Source organism: Trachypithecus francoisi, unplaced genomic scaffold, assembly GCF_009764315.1.
Source record: "Trachypithecus francoisi isolate TF-2019V2 unplaced genomic scaffold, Tfra_2.0 Lachesis_group10, whole genome shotgun sequence".
NCBI classification, from domain to species: Eukaryota; Metazoa; Chordata; class Mammalia; order Primates; family Cercopithecidae; genus Trachypithecus; species Trachypithecus francoisi.
In genome coordinates this window covers 81734812-81755530 of record NW_022681455.1, presented here as the reverse complement: position 1 = coordinate 81755530, position 20719 = coordinate 81734812, and the positions used below count along the sequence as shown (strand labels likewise).

General features: G+C 54.8%; 2 protein-coding genes across 7 annotated transcripts in view; one reads left to right on the top strand and one right to left on the bottom strand.

The window, feature by feature from the left end:
- GSG1L (GSG1 like) overlaps positions 1–1962 on the top strand; it is a 269946-nt gene extending 267984 nt beyond the window's left edge. The window contains exon 7 of the mRNA XM_033217915.1: positions 1386–1962. Within this exon, the coding sequence (XP_033073806.1) occupies positions 1386–1483 (98 nt within the window). The 3' untranslated portion in view covers positions 1484–1962. The remainder of the gene's footprint in view (positions 1–1385) is intronic.
- A 10156-nt stretch (positions 1963–12118) lies between these two features.
- The window catches only part of KIAA0556 (KIAA0556 ortholog), a 233770-nt gene continuing 225169 nt past the window's right edge, over positions 12119–20719 (bottom strand). For all 6 annotated transcript variants that reach the window (XM_033217910.1, XM_033217909.1, XM_033217912.1 and 3 more), the window contains 6 exons: positions 19288–19398; positions 17405–17544; positions 15457–15558; positions 14721–14881; positions 14523–14611; positions 12119–13918 (listed from right to left, as the gene is read on the bottom strand). In XM_033217910.1, the coding sequence (XP_033073801.1) occupies positions 13863–13918; positions 14523–14611; positions 14721–14881; positions 15457–15558; positions 17405–17544; positions 19288–19398 (659 nt within the window). In that variant the 3' untranslated portion in view covers positions 12119–13862. The remainder of the gene's footprint in view (positions 13919–14522; positions 14612–14720; positions 14882–15456; positions 15559–17404; positions 17545–19287; positions 19399–20719) is intronic.

The following is a 20719-nucleotide window of genomic DNA, read 5'->3' as shown; positions in this document are numbered from 1 at the left end:
GCTACACACGCTCAGGAACTGTTCGTTTTCTCCATTCTCCCCTTCACTCCCGGCCCCACTCCACCACACCAGCCTTCTCCCTTAGTTTCTCACCTTCCAGCTCCACCTCCAGTGGTCCACAGGGGTGCATATGTTCTGGGCTCAGTCATTGCTCCGCTGGCCTTGGGATCTAATGGGGGTGACACTGGCAGAGTGTGAGCTGAGGATGGGTGCTCTGGGAGGAGGGAGATGCCTGAGTGCCAGGGGGAGGATGTCAGAGGGGGCTTCCTGGAGAGCCGAAACTCAACCTGGGTCTTGATTTGATTTAGCAGGAGGTACAAGGACATTTTAGGCCACCGCATGAGATGGGAATGGTTCTGGTGCACTAGAAAGACTTTGAAGAGACACTTGAGGGATTACAAGGGAGTGATCTTCCAAGAACTGCTAAAAACATGAAAGAGTGAGAGTGGCAGAGGGGAAGAGCCTTTCCAGCCCTTCCCTTGTCCGGTCCACTAAGTGTGGTAGACAATGGCAGGTGCCCCCTGCTCTGCACAGGGAGTTTCTCAGAGTCAGCTTTGGGCACACCCATGACCACACACACAGTTGCTGCGGTCCAACGAGGACTTGGGGACCTGGGAGACATCTGCTCTTGTTCCCCCTCTAATATCCCTCCACAACAGCTCCTGAACACATGTAAGGCAAATGGGGTGCTCAGGGAGGCCTGCCTGGGGGCAGATGACAAGGTGGGGACACAGCTGCAGGATGACAGGATGGTGGTGGATGAAGGCTGCATAAGTGTGTGGATTTGCTGAGGGGTGGGTGGTGGAAGGAAAGGATGGAGGGAAAATGGGCAGGCAGATGGCAGGAGTGGGGGCATGGCTTTATGTGAGGTGGGTGAATGTGCCTGTATGGGGTGCTATCATGGCTGTTGGGTGGGCCTGGGGTGGATATGGGGATGTTTTAGGTGTAGGCAGATGTGTACATGTAAAGGTGTGTTATTGGGTGGTAGGAGGATGGTTGGGTTACTGGGTGGTAGGAGGGTGACTGGAGGAGTGGTGCACCTGTTGGCAGGTGTGAGGTGCATGAGCGGGCTCTGGGTTGGAGAGGGTGTGAGCAGAGTTGTGGATACATTGGAGGCTTTATAAGTGGATGGCAGCAAATATTGGCAGATACATGACTAAGTCATAGGTGTGTTGGTGAACTGGTGGGTGACTGGGTGGCTGACAGGGGAGGGATGGGTGGAGAGCTGGCAGTGTTGGGGCATGGGTTGGTAGACAGATGGGATGATGGGCAGAAGGCCTAGTAAATGAGGGTGAGTGATGGATGTGTGGGTGGGGGGCAGTGGGTAGACAGGGTGTGGGTGGAGGAAGGTGGCTTTCAGCACTGACCGCCTTGTCTCCTGGCAGGACACCAGCCACACATGGCGGATTCCTGGCCCCGGAGCTCCGCACAGGAAGCACCAGAGCTGAACCGACAGTGCTGGGTCTTGGGGCACTGGGTGTGACCAAGACCTCAACCTGGCCCCCGGACCTCAGGCCATCGCTGGCACCAGCCCCTGCTGCAAGACCACCAGAGTGGTGCCCCCAGAACCTTGGCCTGTGTGCCGTGAACTCAGTCAGCCTGCGTGGGAGATGCCAGGCCTGTCCTGCCCATCAATGCCTGGGCCCCAGGGCCTTGAAAATGGGGCCAGGGCAGGCCCAAGGGAATGCACAGGGCTGCACAGAATGACTTTGGGACAGCAGCCCCGGACTCTTGCCATCACCACATGAGGAGCCCTGCTGGGCACAGCTGCGATGCCAGAAGACACATGGCCACTGGCCACTGAATGACTGGCACCCACAAGCCAGTCAGGTGCCCAGAGGGGCAGAGCCCTGTGGGGGGCAGAGAGTGGCTTCCTGAAGGAGGGGGCAGTGGTGCAGGCACCGCAGCGGTGTCACACAGCAGGCACACAGCAGGGGCTCAATAAATGCTTGTTGATCTTGTTTTCTTGCGGTGTATGGAGGCCAGTTGCTCTCTGGGCTGTGGTTGCCCCGTCATTGCCCCACTCCATGACTCCTCAAGGAGGCTGAAGGTGACAGCAAAGACTGTGCAGAGGCCAGGGCCAGACACTGAAGGATGGCAGGGAGGGAGCGCAGAGCCCAGGCTGGAAACAGGCTGGCAGGGCTGCCTTGGATTCCAGAGAATCGGCAAGGCAGGGGCCAGGCAAGCAAGAGATGTGGGGTGAGCAAGAAATGGGCCCCCAAACCCAAGCCCTAAGCAGAGAGGGCGAAGAAGCCACGTTTCTCTTCAGAGCTCAGCGACATCACACCACCCTGACCCTGAGGAGCCTTTACCCTGTGCCTAGCACCACCTTTACAGAAAATCCCAGGGCTTAAATGCCTGGAGAAACAGTTTCCTACTATAAAGAGGAGGGAAATTAGGGTCACAGAGATGAAGTCACTTGCCTGAGATTACAGAGCTAGCAAATGGCAGAGATGCGGTTTGAATCAGGACTCCTGACTCCAAGTTCAGTCATTTCCCAAGAGGCCTTATTCCTTCCCAGAAGAATTTCTAGAGCTTTCCCCCAAGTAGAATACATTCTTCTCCTTTATCCATCCATCCACCCATCCATCCATCCACTCATCCATCCATCCACCCATCCATCCATCCACCATCACTCGTCCAGCCATTATCCATTATCCATCCATCCATTCATCATTCGTCCCTCCATCTATCATTCATCCATCTATTATCCACCCATTCATCATCTAATATCCATCCATCATTCATCATCCATCCATCATTCATGATTCATCTTTCCACTCATCCATCTGTCATTCATCCATCCTTCCATCCATCCATCCATCATCTATCCATTCATCCATCCATTTGCCATCCATCCACTCATTCATCAGTTATCCATCATCTATCCATCCATCCATCATCCATCACTCATCCAGCCATTGTTCATTATTTATTCATCCATTTATCATTCATCCCTCCATCATCATTCATCCATCTATTACCCACCCACTCATTATCTATTATCCATCCATTGTTCATCATCCATCCATCATTAATCATCCATCCATCCTTCATCCATCCACCCATCATCTATCCATCTGTTATCTATCCATTCATCCATCCATTCATCACCCACCCACCTATTCATCAGTTATCTATCCACCATCCATCCATCCATCATTCATCCATCCATCTACCATCTATCCATTCATTGTCTATCCTTTCACCCATCCATTCATCATCCATCTACCCGTTCATTAGCTATTTATCCATTATCCATTCCTCCATCTATCATCATCCATTCATCCCTTATCCATCCAACCATTATGTATTTCTTCATTTATCCATTATTTATCCTTCCATCCATCATCCATCATCTTTCCATGCATTATCTATCCATTCATCCATCTGTCCATCATCCATCCATCCTTTATCCATCATTCATCAGCCATCATCCCTCCATCTATCCATTATCCATCATCCACTCATCCATTCATCCCTCCATCTGTCCATTATTCACCAACCATCCATCCATCCATTATCTATCTATCTATCCATTATCCATTCCTGCATTATCCATTTATTCTTTATCCATTTCTCCATCTGATCATCGTCTATCCATCCATTATCCATACACCTATCCATCACACATTCATTCCTTCATCTATCCATCATCCATCAATTATCCATCCATTCATCTATCCATTCATCTAGCTATCCATCATCTATTGATTACTTGTCATCCTTCCTTGTATCAGACATCCATCCATTCTCCTTTCATGCATCACCCATCCTCATTACTCAGCCATCCAGCTGCGCATCCATCTATTCACTGATATAGTTCACTGTGTCCCTACTATGTGCCAAGCACTGTGGTAGGCACTTGGGGTAGGATGCTGGAGCATCCAGAGAGGGCGTCTATTGTCATGAGCCTGGGTTCAGATTACACCTTCTCCACTTGTGACCTTGGGCAAATTATTTGACCTTTCTGTGCCTGCTTCCTCATTCATTAAATCCGGATAATCATTATACCTACCTCTTTAAGCTGTTGTGCAAATTAAATGAGTTAACATATTTGAAGTGTCTAGACCAGAGCCTGGCACATGTAAACACTTTGTGGGTGTTTACTAAGAGGACAACAAGGGGAAGTCAAGGCTGTGGGAGCTGTGGTCTAGGGAGGCTCCTTTGAGAAAATGATGTTTAAGCCAAGACATGAAGATTGTCTGGGCATCAGGCAGGCAAATGTATAGCAGGGAAAGAAAGTACATTAGGGGACTTTAAAATAGTCCTGATGGCAGGTGTGGAGAGCAGGGAGGTCAGGAGGCAGTGGTGGGAAATTAGGCATCAGAGGGCAGTGGAACCAGGTCAGGAGGGACTAGAAACCTTGTTAGGGAGCTTAGAGTGTATCCTGGGGCAATGGGTAGTGGGCAGTGGGATGCTTTCAGCAGACTGGGATGCGCCTGGGTGTACATTTGAGGAAGATCACCGCAGTTATGGGCAGAGAATAGATGTGGGAGATGCCTCTCCCTTCCTCATCCCTGCTATACTCAAGAAAGAGAAGAAAGTGGGCTGGTTTAGGAAAGTGGCCCTGGGGAGGGGACCATGCAGGCAGATTCAGGAACCAATTAGGAGGGAATGGACTGAGGTGGGAGAAAAGGAAAGTTGGTGATGACTCTCAGGTTACAGGGTCAGCTTGGGGGACAGGGAAGATGGAGACTTCGTGGTTCAGATGTCTTGAGTCTCAGGGGCTCAGGGGACACCCAGCTGGAGGTTTGTGCTCATTCACTCACGCATTGATTCATCAAGCGAACAATTTGTTAATTCACTTTTCATTCATTCAGTAAATATTAATGACCTACTAGGTGCGGCTTCAGGCGGGGCTGGAAATGGGCCTGGGAGAGAAATTATGGTCCAGCTCTACTAAGGCCTTGAATGTCAGAACAAGGAGTCTGGGCTTTGGCCTCATGCAAGAGAGGGTCACTGCCATATATGGGGCTGGGCAGGGACAGATCCAGCAGGGATCTAGCCCTGGCCACCAGGCATCTCGGAGCTCTTATTCTCACCCGGGGTCCTTCTGAAGTTGGCGAGTGGACCACAGAAGGTCCAGAAGATGATTTTAGTTGACTTATGGGCAAAATTTTAATCTATTTTAATAGTTGTGTTTATGTCAATGTGTATTAGAAAAAAATGTACAGTGGGCACGTCAGTGTTATGATTTCACAGACGTTACTGCTTAGGATGAAACCAAAATAGGCATTTAAGTAAAAAGAAAAAAAGAGTTGGCTTAAAGAAAACTATTAAATAAACAATTGTGCAAGTCGTATGTGGTTATGATATGTGGACAGCTCGAGCAACAGCCATTGTCATGGGGCAAGGGAGAGAGGTCGGAGGCTCCCAGGGCCACTGAGCTTCAAATCCTCTGGTCTCCTTCTAGGCACCTCCTGGGCAGGGGCTGAGAACCAGCTGTCTGTCAGTCTCATGGAGCCTGCAGCAAGAAAGCTGCTGGTTAGATAAGAGGAAGCACTTCCAGGCAGGCTGGGTGAGTAATCCCAGTGGGTTTACTTCGAGTTCGTATGAGAGTTGTCTTTATGCAGGGAGTGAATGCCAGCGTCTGCCTGAATCTGGAAGGTGGGAGTCACCATCCGGTTTGAAGGCAGGGGGTGCCTGGTTGAGCACCCAGAGGCCTGGATGGGAAGAAAAGGCCCCTCCCCCCACCTCCGCAGACAGCTTTCCCAGCTACTCCTCCCCTGCGTGGCACTGAGCAGACAGGCTCCGACCGTGGAGAGAATGGCTGCATGTGTGTCTTTGGTCTTGACACCCCTATATATCGGGGTGACCCACAGCCCAAAGTGCTTACACAACCTCGTTGTGCCCTGGGCACCTGCGTCCCGTGTCTCTGCATCCACACGCCCTGGTCTCGTGTGTACATGCCAACCTTACCGTGGCCCAATCACACAGACCCATGATCATCAGAGACTGACTTTGGCTCGAAGCACTGACCCTACCCTCACCCCCCTACATACACATACACATTGATACTGCTCAAGTGTGAGTCAGCACCTTGTATGTACCTAGGTGCTAACTGCGTGCCTACTGCTCATCCACACTATGTGTTCTGTCGACCTTGTGCACACACACTCATGTGTGCTTTGCTGGCCCTGGACGAAATGCCACACATGTGCTGATGCTGAACAAACATGCTCATGATACACGGACGGCCCTAGGCACACACCTGTGTCTGCACATGCTCCGTGCTTCTCTTGTTGCTTGTTGGCCCATGTCACCCCCTCTCCCCAGGTGCAGAGGATCCATGAGGCCACAGTCCCTTCTCTGGCCAAGGGCTGATGGGCAGGCCCGGGCCTCCGTGAGTAACTGGGCTGCCTTTCCTCTTCGGCTGGTGGCTGTGACGGGCACGCATCCCTGCCACCCCCGCCAAAGCCAGCCATCCCGGCCACATACTCGTCTCCCTCGGGTAATGGAAATGTCAGCTTGATTCATGGAGATTCGTCTGCGGCAGCCGGGCCTAAAGACGAGGCACGCAGTGGGAGGATCATCCCCTGGGAAGAGCCGCTGCGGCGAGGGTGCCAAGTCCCTGTCTGGGAGGACGTGAGGATGGAAGAAAGCCCCTGAAGCTGTGCATTTAGACAGGCCTGGGTTCAAATCCCGAGGCTACCGCAGACCTGCTATGTGCCTCGTTTATCCAAGAACTAGTTATGGAAGGACTTCTGTGTACAGGAACAGAGCTGTACCCTGGAGTGGCCATGGCGAACAAGAACGACAGACACTATCTTCACCCTCATGGAGGCTAGATTATTAATAATTCTAAATAGGCCGGGTGCATTACAGCTCATGCCTGTAATCTCAGCACTTTGGGAGGCCAAGGCAGGCAGATCACCTGAGGTCAGGGGTTCGAGACCAGCCTGGCCAACATGGTGAGACTTTGTCTCTACTAAAAATGCAAAAAATGAGCCGGGTGTGGTAGCACACACCTATAATCCCAGCTACTCGGGAGGCTGAGGCAGGATAATTGCTTGAACCAAGGGGGCAGAGGTTGCAGTGAGCTGAGATCACACCACTGCCCTCCAGCCTGGGCAACAGAGCAAGACTCCATCTCTCTCTCTCTCTCTCACACACACACGCGTGCACACACACACACACTCTTAAATAATAAAACGATCGCTTTAGATAGTGAGAGGTGTTATGTAGGTGAACCAAGGAGAGATGTGATTTAGATCACAGGATGAGGGAGGGCCTCTCGGAAGGACCATTGCAGCATGGAATGAAGGGAGAAAAAGGAGGCAGGAGGCACAGGGTAGGTGGGAGGAGCCGCAGGTACAAAGGCCCTGGGGTTGGAGGAGCACTGTGAGCGCCCTGTGGCCGTGTGCAGCACTGTATGACAGGACAGAGTGCTTGGAGCTCGGGGCGAGGACATGGGGTCTGCCAGGGTCAGAGACCGTGGGGCTTTGGGGGTTGTGGCGAGGAGTTTGACCGTCATCTTCCTCTTGAAGGCCACAGGAGACACTGATTGATAGGAGGGTTTTAAAAGGCAGAGGGTTTTAAAATGGGCTCTGCAGTTTGGGAGGTTTCTTCTGGCTGTGTGGGGCAGGCCTGAGAGATGGGGTGCAGGACAGAGGCAGGGTGACCGGAGGGGGCTGCAGCAGGGTCCTGCTGGGAGATGGCAGTGGCTTGGGCTGCGCTGGCCCTGGGGATGGAGGGAAGTGGGCATCTGATCAGTGGCACCCATGGGGCTTGGAGGTGAGTGACAGGGCTGAGCCAGGCTCCTGTCTGGGGCTTTGATGCTGGGCAGGCTGGGATGCTGCCGGGCAGATGAGGCCTTGGTGGAAATCAGGAAAAGCTGCTCTCTGAGTGGATGAACTAGAAAAGGGTCCCCTCCCTGCCCCCAAACATGGCAGACATGGCCCTGGAGCCCCCAGATTGGAGGGCTGGAGTTGAGCCTTGCCCAGGAGCTGAGCTGTGGAGCACTGAGTGATTGTGCCCGCCCCAGGTCTAGCTGCCGTGGGACTGAGACAAACTCAGCCCAGCCTGGGACCATCAGTCATGAGGAAAGACCAGTCTCCTCTGTTTGGGGATTTACTGCATGGACAGACAGGAAATCGCTGTGCAGGGCCCCTGCCCTGTCCCCAGCACCGCCTGGCTCATGTCACCCTGGTAATTGCTCCTTGGGCCACATGTCATCTCAGACTGACATTATCTGAGTTTCTGCCTTAGGGGAGGCCAGAGGCCAGGCTGATGGCCACAGGCCTGGCAGGGGAGTGGGCAGCTGCCAGGATTAGCCAGGACCCAGGGTAATGAGGGGTCCTGGGACTCCAGGGGTAGTGGGAGGGGCCTCTGCATGAGAGAAGCTCTGTGATAGGGCCAAGCTGGTGATTGGGTGCAACACGCCCAGCCGGGTGCACCCACTCTTACCCCTTCTTCCTGGCCCTCCTGGGAACTTCTAGGGCGTGTGTGTTGGGTATGGGAGCTGCAAGCAGGATGAACCCAGCGAGAGAAGGCAAAGGAGGAAGAATCCCAGGGGCCAATCAGGGGAAGGAAAGGAGTGGACAGGGAAGCAGAAAGAGTTGGCGGAGAAGGGGCATGACGTCGGGACATTAATCTCTGCTCAGCCAATGGGCTGGCTGCTCTAAGGTCAGTGCCCTTTGTGGACCAATCTGCCAAGGCTGGGAGGGTGCCCTGGAAATTTGAGAGGCGCTGGGTGTGAGGTAGTGCCACGTTGCTCTGGGGAAGAGCCCAGACCCAGGAGTCATATCTCAGCCTCCGTCCGATGGTGGATGGAGTTGATGTGAGCACCAGTGGGCCTGAGCGCTGAGAGCTCCTCTCCATGACAGAGGTACTGCTGGTACCACTGCCGCCTGGGTAAGGAAGCCCAGGCCCCAGGGCGTAAGGTCCCTTGCCAAGGTTGCACTGTCAGGAAGTGGTTGGTGCAGCTTAGACTGGGACCCGGGCAGCTGGCCCCAGGGCCACTGCATGTGAGTCCTCATCAGCTTGCTGGGGAGAGTGGTGCCTGCAGCCCAGGTCTCACTGCATCTCACCACTGTGTGCCTTCGGGAGAGACTGCAGTGCGTTCACTCTCAGGGTAGGGCTTAGTGTGTATTGGCTATTAGGATTTTTTTTTTTTTTTTTTTTTGAGATGGAGTCTCACTCTGTTTCCCAGGCTGAAGTGCAGTGGTGTGATCCCGGCTCACTGCAACCTTCACCTCCCAAGTTCAAGCAATTCTCCTGCCTCAGCCTCCTGAGTAAGCTGGGATTACAGGCGCCCACCACCATGCCCGGCTAATTTTTGTATTTTTAGTAGAGATGGAGTTTCACCATGTTGGCCAGGCTGGTCTCGAACTCCTGACCTCAAGTGATCCACCCACCTCAGTCTCCCAAAGTGCTGGGATTACAGGCGTGAGCCACCGTGCCTGGCCACTGTTAGGAGTTCTGCTGTCATCATCACAGCATATGGTTGTCAAAGGCTGCCCCTGTGGTGGGAGCTGTGAGTGGAGCAGTTTCCCAGAGAGGCTAGGAGACTGGAGTGCTGTCATAAATGCCCCACTGCACACGGCAATCTGGGACATGCCCACACAGTCAGGGAGGCACCCCCAGGGCACCTGGGGACGCACGCAACATATTGGATGGAGGCTGGCCACTTCTTGCTCTCCCCAGCCTCTGGCCGTCAGAGGCTCAAGTCTTAGGGCCCCAGAGAGCACTGTGCATGCCTGGGAGGCTGGGGTCTTATCGCGAGGGACCCAGCCTTGCCAGCCCCATGTCTGCTGGGCCCTGCAGCACTGTCCCCACGTCCCCTCCTCTCCACATTCCTTAACCTGCTTCCATCTCAGGGGTTGCAAACTCACAGGCTGGCTGGGTGTGTGTGTGTGTGTGATGGTCATACAAGGGAGGACTGCAGGCAAGTGTGGGAAAGAGGGGCTGGTGGGGACCAGGACCATCTGGAGAGCACTGCTTAGGCTCTGGGGCCAGCTGGGAACATGGGACCAGGTTGCCAGATCTTCCTGTCTTTCTGAAAAAGCAGGGAATCTGCATTTTAACGTGAAACCTGATAATAAAGGCAGGCAACTCATTTTTAAAAATTAAACATCATCCAGTGAGTCTGCCAAACCCAAGAGCCTGGGCCACCGGATTGTGGACTGTGAAGAGGCCAGGTGGGGCCTGGAGGCCTCGGAAAGGGACTGTCCTGGCTCCGGGAGGTATGGCGGGAGGTGAGGCCGGGAGAGGGAACCCGGGCATCTCAGCACACGTGCCTGGGCATGGGGCAGCTGCCACCTGCCTGGCTGCGGAGCCCCCCTTGGCAGGCTCTGGAGGTCCTTCCGGGTCCTTCCGGGGTGGCAGTGCCAGTGTTGGAACTTCCGGGGAGGTGGGAGGCCGGTCTTTCCCATGGCTGAACAGAGGAGGCAGGTCCCCAAGGGCTGGAGGCCTGTGGGAGCCTCCACCGGGACCCCGTGCCGTAACCCTCTTGTCAGGTGCAGCGGAGGCCCATTTCCAGTCACCTATGCCAGGGAGCCAACAAGCTCTGACCCCTGACAGTGGCAGCCTAGGAGTCATTTATGTCCCTGTTTGTTGGGGCACTGGGGATGGGGGGGCACTGCACGGAATGGGAAGCCTCAGGATGTGGAGGGAAAGGAGGGCCTCTGTTTATCCACAACAGCTGAGGGCGGGGGCTGCCGCCTCCAGGACCCAGAGGTGTCACCTCACAGTCATCCTGTCTTTCTGCCCACCTGGGTGCTGAGGAGTGGGGTGGTGACAGACCAGGAAGGAGCCCCTCTCTCCTTTTTCCTCCCTGGAGAGGGAAGAGGAGCTGGGAGATTCCAGTCTGGGACATTGCTTGAACCCCAGGTTGAGGTGGGGCAGAAAGGGAGGCAGGCTGAGCAAGCAGGATTGCTGAACCGACCGGGGCCTGCCTGTGGACAGGTTTTATTTAATACTTGGCTCACTCAGTGTGTGTTTGCCTGTTTGTTGAAGCTGAGCCAACATTTAAAAGTTAGATTTCACATTAAAGATAAACGAAATGCCTGGCTGTCTGGCTTCTCTTAGATCTGAGGTGTGGCTGACCCCTTCGAAGGGCCTGTGCCGCTGTGTTGACCACGGTCCTTGCAGGCCAGTGTTGACATCTCTCCCTGACATCACTTGCCTGGTTCCTGAATAACGGGACTCCAAGCCAGGGCTCTGACTGGGGCCTGGAGAGCTCAGCGGAGCTGAGAGGCTGGGACACCCCTGCCGGCCTCCCACTCTCGCAGAGGGAATGCTGGAAGATCTGGGCTGCCCTTGAGGGTCTCCAGGGCTGGCCCAGAGATCCCTCCACCAAGAGGAGGGAGGGCGACTGTTCTCCAACACCAGGGTGGCTGCCAGGCCTCTGTCTTTGTAGGAAATCAGAGGGAACGGGGGCATGGAGCAGGCCGGCCAGAGCCCCTGCTGTTTTCCCTCTATGCTTGGGGCTGGGCCTCTCCTGGCTGGACAGAGGGGGCTCTCTCCTCCGACCCACACAGCGAACGAAAGTGGGGCTTCTCCTACCTGCTGCCAATGCTACTGTTAGTGCCTGAACTGCAGTGTGACCCTCCTCAGCTGAGCCCTCTTTCCCGTCGAGGGCTGCTTTATCCAGAAGCCACGAGCTGCCATCATTCACCCCTGGAGGCAGCAGGGGCGTGGGGGGTGGTGGCTGGGAGGAGGCCCAGGAATTGGGAGTCTGGGGGCCGCCATTCCAGGATCCACACATGGTGAAGGGAAACTCCGGGGCCAAAGATCCAAGGGATGTCACCCCCACCTCAACTCTCCAGGGGCCCTCTGAGGATTTGTGCATTGGCTAATAGCTTCCAAAGCTGTGTGTCCCAGGAAAGTCGCACCACCTCTCTGTGTCTCAGCTCCCTTATCTGTAAAGTGAGGATAATAATAGTGCCCACCGCAAAGGGTTGTGTGACGTGGATTAAACAAGTTAGAGCCAGGCATGTAATAACCACTCTGTATGGATGGGCTACTACTGCCTGTTTCTACGGCATGACAATCTCACTGAGCAGCCAGGGTGCGATCATGACCCCATCTGCAGCTCGGTGAGGCCTTCTCTGTGTCACTCAGCTCCTGGAGGCAGCATGGACTCCCCGTCTGACCCCAAATCCGGTGACTCGGATTATATTCTTAATAACATCTTTTATTAATTTTGCAAGAGGAAAAAAATAGAAATTTATTTTAGAGTTAACGCCTGTACAGCTTTTTTTTCCCCCTCCTAAATTGCACAGTACATACGATTATTATAAACATCAGCTGAAGTTCTGGGAGTGAGCTTGAGTCGTGTTAGTGCCATCTCCCTGACAAATCTGACCTGTGCCCACATCTCAGTGGGGAAGGAGCAGCCGGGGCTCCCTTTAATGCAGCGGCACTGGTTTGGGTACAATAGCTGGATTGATCAGCCCCTGACTCCCCCGGCGGGAGGTGCTCGTCACATCTGGGAGTTGAGCAGAGGTGCCGGGGGCTTGGAAGCTGGAGAAATGATGGATCTTTCTCCAGGAGAAACAATTCTTATCTTCACATCAGCCCCGTGCTCCAGATGAAAAGCGCATTTGCATAGCTGCTGGAGCCCAGGCTGCTAAGCTCATGAAGTATTTGCCGGGGCTCTCGGTTGCATAGGAACGTACCTCGAGTACAGTACTGCGGCGGGCTGGGCTGGGCTGGGCGCCAGAAAAACAACGGATTAATATTTGGAACGAGAAATTACCCACCACTGGGAAACCAATTAGGTCCCTGATCCGAGCTTGTTACATCGATGGAAATAGATGCGTTCTGGGCTTCACTCGGCTGGGGGTGCAAGGCACATTTCCAACTCGCTGGGAAGTGGCTGAAGAGGGAGACGGGGTGGGGGCCCGGGAAAGGAGCACCTCACTGTCTGCCTCCAAGGGCACAGGGGCATAGACAGAAAGCAGCCGCGTCAGTGAGCACAGCCTCGATCAGACCAGGAGGGACATGTGGCAGAGAGTGCAGGGAGGGCCTGCTCAAGGGTGGGAGGAGATGGGGAGAGCGTCCTCGGCATCCCCCAACACCTGCATCCAGAGGGCATTGCGGTGGGTTCTTCTGGCCCTCTGGGGTCTGGAGCTGCCAGCCTGCTGGCCGCCCGCCCACCCTTCCTGGCCTGGCAGCAGCACAGAGAAGATGCCCTGGCCTGCCAGAGCAGGCCCAGCTCTTGCCAGGGTGGATGGCGTGTGGCCCAGCTGACTTCCTTCCCTCTACAGGATGCACAGCCTTGGCCAGTTTCTTATCAGGCCCAATGAGAGGAGAGAGGCCCCTATACTGGGATGAGAGAGGGTCTTGTGGACCCATGTAACCAGGAAACTACTCCAACCTCGCAGCCAGCTCCACCAGTCCCAGAATGAGACAGGGATGCAGGAGAATGGGGGTGTTGGCCGCTGAACCTCAGGTTTCTGAAGGCAGAGTCTCCCTGGGTGGCCCTGCCTGCTGGGATTGTGGGGTGGGGTCTGGTCTCCCACTGTCCTGCTCAGCCATTCTCTGGGCCCTCTGAGGCTGGATGGGAGGCCTCCCCACCCTGTCATTGTCCTGCTCCGAGTCAGGGTCAGCCCAGGCCCAAGTGGTCATGGGCTCTGCTTTGCTGGGTCTCACAGCAGAGGCATGAAAGCAGGTGTCCCGGGCTCCCTGCAGCCAACCTGGAACTACAGAGGATTGCCGTGCCCTGCAGCCATAGCCATCTGTCACTCCAGTAGCATCCAGGGCTGTCCTCCCGAGTCCCCTCTCCCCAGCGGGCTCCCCTCAACACTGTGGTTCACTTCCAGCTCCTGGGACTGAGGGTGAGGGACATGGGTGCTAAGTGGGGCTGGTGACAGAGCCCAGTGCAGTGGGAGGACCAGCTCTCCCTTCTTCACCCATCAGCAGCGCCGTCGTCTCATCTCCTTCTCGCTGATGCAGGTTTTGGGACGTAAGGCTGTCATGACAGGGCACAGAGGGACCAGAGTTACTAAGTCTCAAACCCTGAAGGTGCCCCACACTTCCCAGTGAAATCCAACAGCCTGGATTATTGCCATTCAAGGCCCTTCGAAAAGTCCCTGCTCTTGGGGTGTCTGGCATGCTGGCCTCTTCCCTCTGCCTGGAGCAGGCTTTGCTATAATACCCCTCTCAGCCTTTGCCCAGGCTGCCTGGCACACTCCTCACATCCTTTAGGATCCAGCTCAAACATCACCTCTTCCAGGAAGCCCTCGCCTTGGGCATCCTCTATTGGTTTCCCATGGCCCAGTGCAAACCCCTTTAACATGGTGCTCTGCCCCTGACTGCTTCCCCACTCTGTGCCCATGACACTTGGATTCAGGAAGCTCCACTTGTTACAGGTGCCTGCAAGAAGCTGGAAGCATGTTGCTCCCCTGGTTCTGACCCCTTTGGTCCCTCCCCAGGCCTTTGGGCAGGCTCCTGGGCAGAGGAGAGGGGTCTCGGGACAGGCAGGGGTGAGGGCGGGGCTGCAAGGCCACCAGTTCCTTCTGTATTCAGACCGAGCTCCCGAGGCGTGATGCTCTGGGCAGAGAGACGCCACTGACCTGGGTCAACAACGCTCTGCTTCCGTTTCGCGTTGGTCATGATTTGGTTTTCATTCATCATCTGGACATCCTGATCCTCGGCCTGATTACTGTGGGGAGGAAGGAAACACACGATTCGATCAGGCTCCTGGCCGTGTGTCCCAGCCATCCATCCTCGTTAGGGCCGGTGGGGAGGCCACGGGGCCGGGGGGGCCATACCTGATGGTGGTATGTTTTTCCTGGTGGCGGATGTCCCTGTCCTCGGTGAAGAGGATGGTGTGGCAGGGCACAGTGGGCTCACACGTGGGCAGGATGCCCCCCACCAGGTGGCTCACCATGGCCAGGATCCCGTTGTACACGAGCAGGTCATCCACCAGGAGCTGCAGGGACATGGGGCGGAGCTCAGGGGTGCCCCTCCTCCCTCCCACGTTGACCTTGGGCAAAGCGCATTACTGCTCTGAGCCTTTCTCCTTGGGAAGATGGGGCTGCCAGGAACAAGTGCCTGCTATGTGCTGTGTCTGCCTTGTGATTTCAGATCTTCACAACCGTTGGGAAAGACAGGAGCCATCAGCCCACACTGCAGATGAGAAAATTGAGGCCTGAGGGGCTTTAATACCATTAGCACAAGCAGCAGAGCTCGACGCAAACACAGGTCTCTGGTCTCCAGGGTCCCTGTCCTCCCCATCCCAGGGTCACCGCCCCAAACCAGTGGGATTCTAGAGGAAAAAATGAAAGAAAACCCACTTTCTATTTGTTCAGGGTGACACTGAAATCACTGCCAGGAGGTTCTGAATTCATGGTTGGGTGGTAAATTTGCCTGCATCTGAGGACCAGGCATTTGTGTTGAGGGTTGCAACAGAGAGAAGTAAATCAAACTGCGACAAATGATAATTGCCGGCGGCCTAATTACCAACGAGCATAATTATCTCAAAAAACCCAGCTAATAAGTACTTACGCCAAACTCCTTCACCCCTCGATGGGGTGTTTTCGCATAATTCCACAGTTTGATCATTGACACGGTGGTAGGCAGATCGAAAATCACATAAACCCGGTTCACCTGTCAGAGAGCAGAACTAATTAAAACAGGCATGTTTGGAAACAGAGGCACTTGGCTGGGCTGGGGGCGCCAGGCGTGGGCTGGGGGTGAGTGGTGGTGCCCAAGGCAGCGCCTGCCACGTGGGCCAGCCTGGAGTCCCGCCCCCTTTCATCTCCTCGAAGCCCATCTTGAGTCAGGTCACGTGTGGCTGCGTTTGCAACAAACCGCTGAGCTGGCTCTTGGAGGGCCTGTGTGCTTGGGCCTGGCGGGGCCCTCATTTCAATGCCAGTGGAGAACTGGGAACATCCTTGGCCATCCCCTACGTCCCCTCAGGTCAGGCCCAGAAATAGTCTAGAGCCCCGTGAGCTAAAGGGACAGTCCCCAGCTCGGGTTGAGCACCAGCCATGGGGATCAGCTTCTGACCCTGTCTGTCCTTTCCCCAAACCATCACTGAGAAGCAACGCCAAGGTGCTGCTGGGCAATGTCTAGTGCGCGTCTGTGAACCTCTGCTGGGGGAGTAAGGAGGGCTGTCTAGATCGGGGCAGAACCCAGTGGGGAAAGTGGGACGGGGCAGCCTCGAACAGCCCTCCCTCTCCCCACCCCCAACCAAGGCTCTCAGATATTAGCGGGGGGACCCTCCCTTACAAGACAGAATCAAGAAATAAGCATCCCACACTGGCTACAGGCTGCAGGCTCAGTCCTGCCCCGGGCCCCAGTCCCCAGCCTGTGACTATCCTCAGAATGTCCCAAGAGGGAGTGGGGCTGCTCGGGGAGGGCCAGCCTCCTGGCTGGACCGTGGAAACAATAAAGGTCAGGGCGAGGGTCCTCAAAGTCAGTTGCCTGTGAGGCTCAAGCAGATACAGATGTTGGAGTCCAGCCGTGAGAGCAACAGCTGAAGTTGCCTCACCCCAAAAGGCCTTCCAGTGCTAGACAACGGAAAATACCCGCTGGCTGCCAGTGGGTGGCCCGGGTCTCAGGGAGGACAGAGCTGTGTTGCCCCCTCTCCAATGGGGCAGGGGAAACTGATGGACGCTCAATGGGGGGGTCTAATTTTAGGGTGGCCTTTGGAAAACTTCCGTCATAGGATTGCTGACGCTGTACCTTCCTGTGTTTTGAGAGAAAAAGGTGCTCCCGATCCCCCACTCAGTCCCATGGCATGGACAAGGGACACATCCCTGGTCATATGGCTGTCAAGAACCCGCTGTGCATCCCTACCAGGCATCTGGCCCCGGGCTGAGAGGCTGGAGGGGGCTGACCACCCCGTCCATGCCCTGTGGCTTCTGCCCCTCCTCTCCACTGCAACCAACCACGTCAGCTCACCACGAGGCCTCAGAGCTAAAAGCTAAGCAGGACTCAGTGCAAGGTTTGAGATCTGGGAAACTGAGTCAGTTGGCCGGAAAAGCTGACCAGGCCAATTTGGGGCCAGCAGGAGGGCAGGGGGGCCGTGCTGGGGTCATCTACCCGGTGATGTAGGAAGGGGCAGAAACTGTGAGTGTGCAGAGGGCTGGCTGGGGAGGAAGAGGACACAGCGGCTGCAAAGCCAGGCAGAGCAGAGAACCAGAGAAGGCTGCCTGCAGGGACCAAGAATGACCAAGCCCTCAGGCAGCTGTGCTGGGGTTCCTGGCTTCAGATTCCCATGGGGCCCCTTTCACCCCTGGTGTCCCCTTATAAAAGAGAAAGAATTGCTGGCCTGGAAGAGCTGACCCCATCAGACAAGGTAGCAAAGACCTAAACCTTTCTGACAGCTCCCAAGCATCTTGGCTTGAGATTAACTTGACCTGGAAGAAAGACGTGTCACTGAGACCAGGGAAAGTCCCCCTGCCCGCCTGAGGGCCAGGAGCTGCGGTGGCTGCTGCTGGGAACCCACCAGGCCCGGCAGGATGGGAGCCAGCCACATGTGCCGGCCATCACTGGTGTCGTTCACTTGGTCGATGAGCTTGTCCGGGGTGCGGACGTCCCCACCCACGCCCTCCAGGGAGTTCACACTGTCAGGGAAGGCCGCAATATCTGAGGAGGCGTCTAAGTTGCCATAACCCAAATCTGTGTGCTCAGGGGCTGCCAGCTGCCCTCAGGCTGACAGCATGGCTCGAGGGACTCTGGGGCTGGCAGGGCTGATGCTCTGGGCAGCCGCAGCAGTGACAGCTGAATTGGACGTGTCCTGGGGAAACGGGGAGCGCCAGGCCCCAGGGGAGCAGGTGTGTGTGTGGAGAGGTGGACAGTTTCAAGTAGAGAGAGAAGGAAACCACCCAGAAGGCTGGCTGAAGAAGAGGCCTTGCAGGGAACTGCTGGAGCTGGGGACATAAAACGTTGCTGCTGCTTGGGAGGGTGGAGGGCAAGCTCTGCGGAGGTTTTGTTTAGGAAGGGAATGGGGTGGTGGCTGGATTCTGCCCTGGCATGTAAGGATTGTGCTGAGCCTTTCTTCCTGGCCAGTGTGGAAGGAGCCGGGGCAGCTGGACCCAGCTAATGTGATCTGCAGAACCCAGCTTCTAGCTCTGCCTTTGCCATGATGACCTATGAGAGCTTGGGCAAGTCACATGTCAACCCTGGACCTGTGTTCTCATCTGTAAAATGGCTACAAAAACCTCCAGCTCCCAGAATGGATGTGAGGATCTCAGAGTGCACCAGATGAGAGCCCTTTGGTAAAATCAATGAAACTTTATAGCTTCAAGAAGTCACTAATAATGATAAAAAAAATCAACAATGATTCATCCCAGCTGAGGAGGGTGGTGGCACCCAGGGCAGGCAGAAAGGGATCCAACTGGAAGCCAGGGACCCCAAACAGACGCAAGGCAGGCTTTAGGGTTCGACCTGCCCTGGTATTTCCCTAACTGTGGTGGGCCAGCGATCACAGATTCAAGATCCGAGGGGGCTGGGCAGGTTACAGGAAACAGGCAGGATAGCTTAGTGCTTGGTCAAGAGCCAGTGTCTGGACACAGACTCACTGGCTGTGTGACATTAGGCAAGTTACTCAACCTCTCTGTGTCTCAGGCTCCTCATCTGTAAAACGGGGATAACAGCAGCAATCACCTCACAAGATTCTTGTGAGAGCAGATGAGGTAGCACAGAGTGAGCCCTCAGTAAATATTAGCAGCGTGTTTCAGGGCCTGGTAGATAAAAATGGGAGGAGTGGGGGCTAAGGTAGACCAGAAGGATATGCTTGGGGAGCAATGGCAACGGGTAACCAGGCCCAGCCATTGTCACTACACATAATCAAGGGCCTATGTTGCCAATTTCTCAGGGGAAACTGGAGATCAGGGTTTTCATGTGAGACCTCCTGATTTCTAAAAATATTAGCAACTCATTTCAGAATGCACTGGGCTAACAGTTTGCAAATTCTGGTGTGGGCATACTATGGGCAGAGGGTTCCAAGCTTAAGAAATTCAGGACACACTGAGTTGAACACAGTGCAATAAGCTTCTCCCTGCAGACCTTGTCAGAGCCTTTGGAACTCCAAAATATCTGTGGTTCTCCAAGAAGAGAAGGCTATAGTTGGCAGCCTCTCTTAATTCATTGGACCACAGGACTCTTTGGCTTGTAGAATTCCTGCTCCTGATGTCTTAGCAGGCAGGGCTGGGAGCTGCTCTCTGCTGCACATGCCTAAGGGTCAGCATCTGACTATAAGCAAAGCCCCCTGGGCTCTGGTTCCTAGAGGGCCATTTCCCTCTGCACGCGAGGCTTCTGCCCCGTTTCCGACCCCCCCCATGCTCCCTTCAATCTGGGTGGAGCCAGCTCCTGTCCTAGAAAGGATACTGTTTTCCGACAAGGGGATTTTTTCTCCCCGCTCATCATACAGCTCCAGGCCAGTGAGGCCGATGTAATACGGGTCGCCCCAGCTGGTGAGAAGCTGAAACTGGAAAATGACTGGGACACTTTATTAAGGAAAAGAAGGCTGATTTTTTTTTTTTTTTGCAGAATACAGTAAAACAATGGTAAACTAAGAGAAATTATTTTGGGTTTATATTGATGAATGAGAGAAAAATATTTTTCTCTTATTGAGACTAGAGCCTATCAAAATACAGGTGGCATCACATTTTCTTAAACTGCATGTGTGTGCATGTGAGTGTGTGTGTGTGTGTGCATGCGTATGCATGCGTGTGAGCACATGTGCATGTATTACGAATGCAAAGCCTTCCTCTAGGCCCCAGGAGACAGGACGGGAGGAGAGGGTGCTCTCCAGGGAGCAGGCGGGATGGGGAAACATCTGTGCTACAAACTCATTGTATGGTACTGAACGAAACGCTCCAGTTTCTCTGGTTGTGAAATGACAAGAACAGAGTACCTGCTCCCTCCTCCATCCCTTTCAAGTAGACAGGAGGCTAAGAAGGGGACACATAAACCTCATAGCACCAGGGACCATGGTCCGGGGCAGGGAGACCACCATTGCTGCTGAAGTCCCACGTGCAGAGCTGGGCATCAAGCCGTTCCTCAGTTCAGCCCCGTGCCCTGCTCTCTCCCTGCATTCCCAGGAGTAGGCCGGGTGGGAGGCCTGAAAAGGGGCTGGGCGACTCCCAGATGATGACATAGCTGGAGACAGTGCTTCCAGAACTGGCCGGCTAGAGAGTAGGCCTTAGAACCAGGCTGCCTGGGTCCACCTCCCCCAGGTCCTACCCTTTCTCACCTGTGTAGCCTTGGGCAAATTACTGAGCCTCTCTGTGCCTCCGTTTTCCTAGCTGTGAAATGGGGATGATAGTAGTGCCAGAGTGCTGGGCTCTGCTGCCCGGGCTAAAGTGCACTGGTGCACTCAGAGCTCACTGTAGCCTCAAACTCCTGGGCTCAAGGGTTCCTCCCACCTCAGCCTCCAAGTAGCTTGGACTATGGGCATGTGCCACCAGCTAATTTATTTTATTTTATTTTTTAAGATATGGGGTCTCACTATGTTGCCCAGGCTAGTCTCAAACTCCTGGCCTCAAGCAATCCAACCTCCTTGGTCTCCTAAAGCATTGGGATTATGGGTGTGAGCCATTGTGCCTGGATTGCCAAGCTATTTCTATCTTCATCTCCTCCCTGGCTGGTTCCAGGACACTCCCCTCCCCACTCTAGCCGCTGGGGTCGGTGTCAGCATCTCTAACCCCTCCCAGCTGGAGTCCTGGGTGCTGCCCCCTCCAGCCTCAGCTGCCAGGAGTGGGATCTGGAACTAGCCCGGCTGCCCCAGTCCCAGCAGCTCCCAGTGGCCCTGAGGATG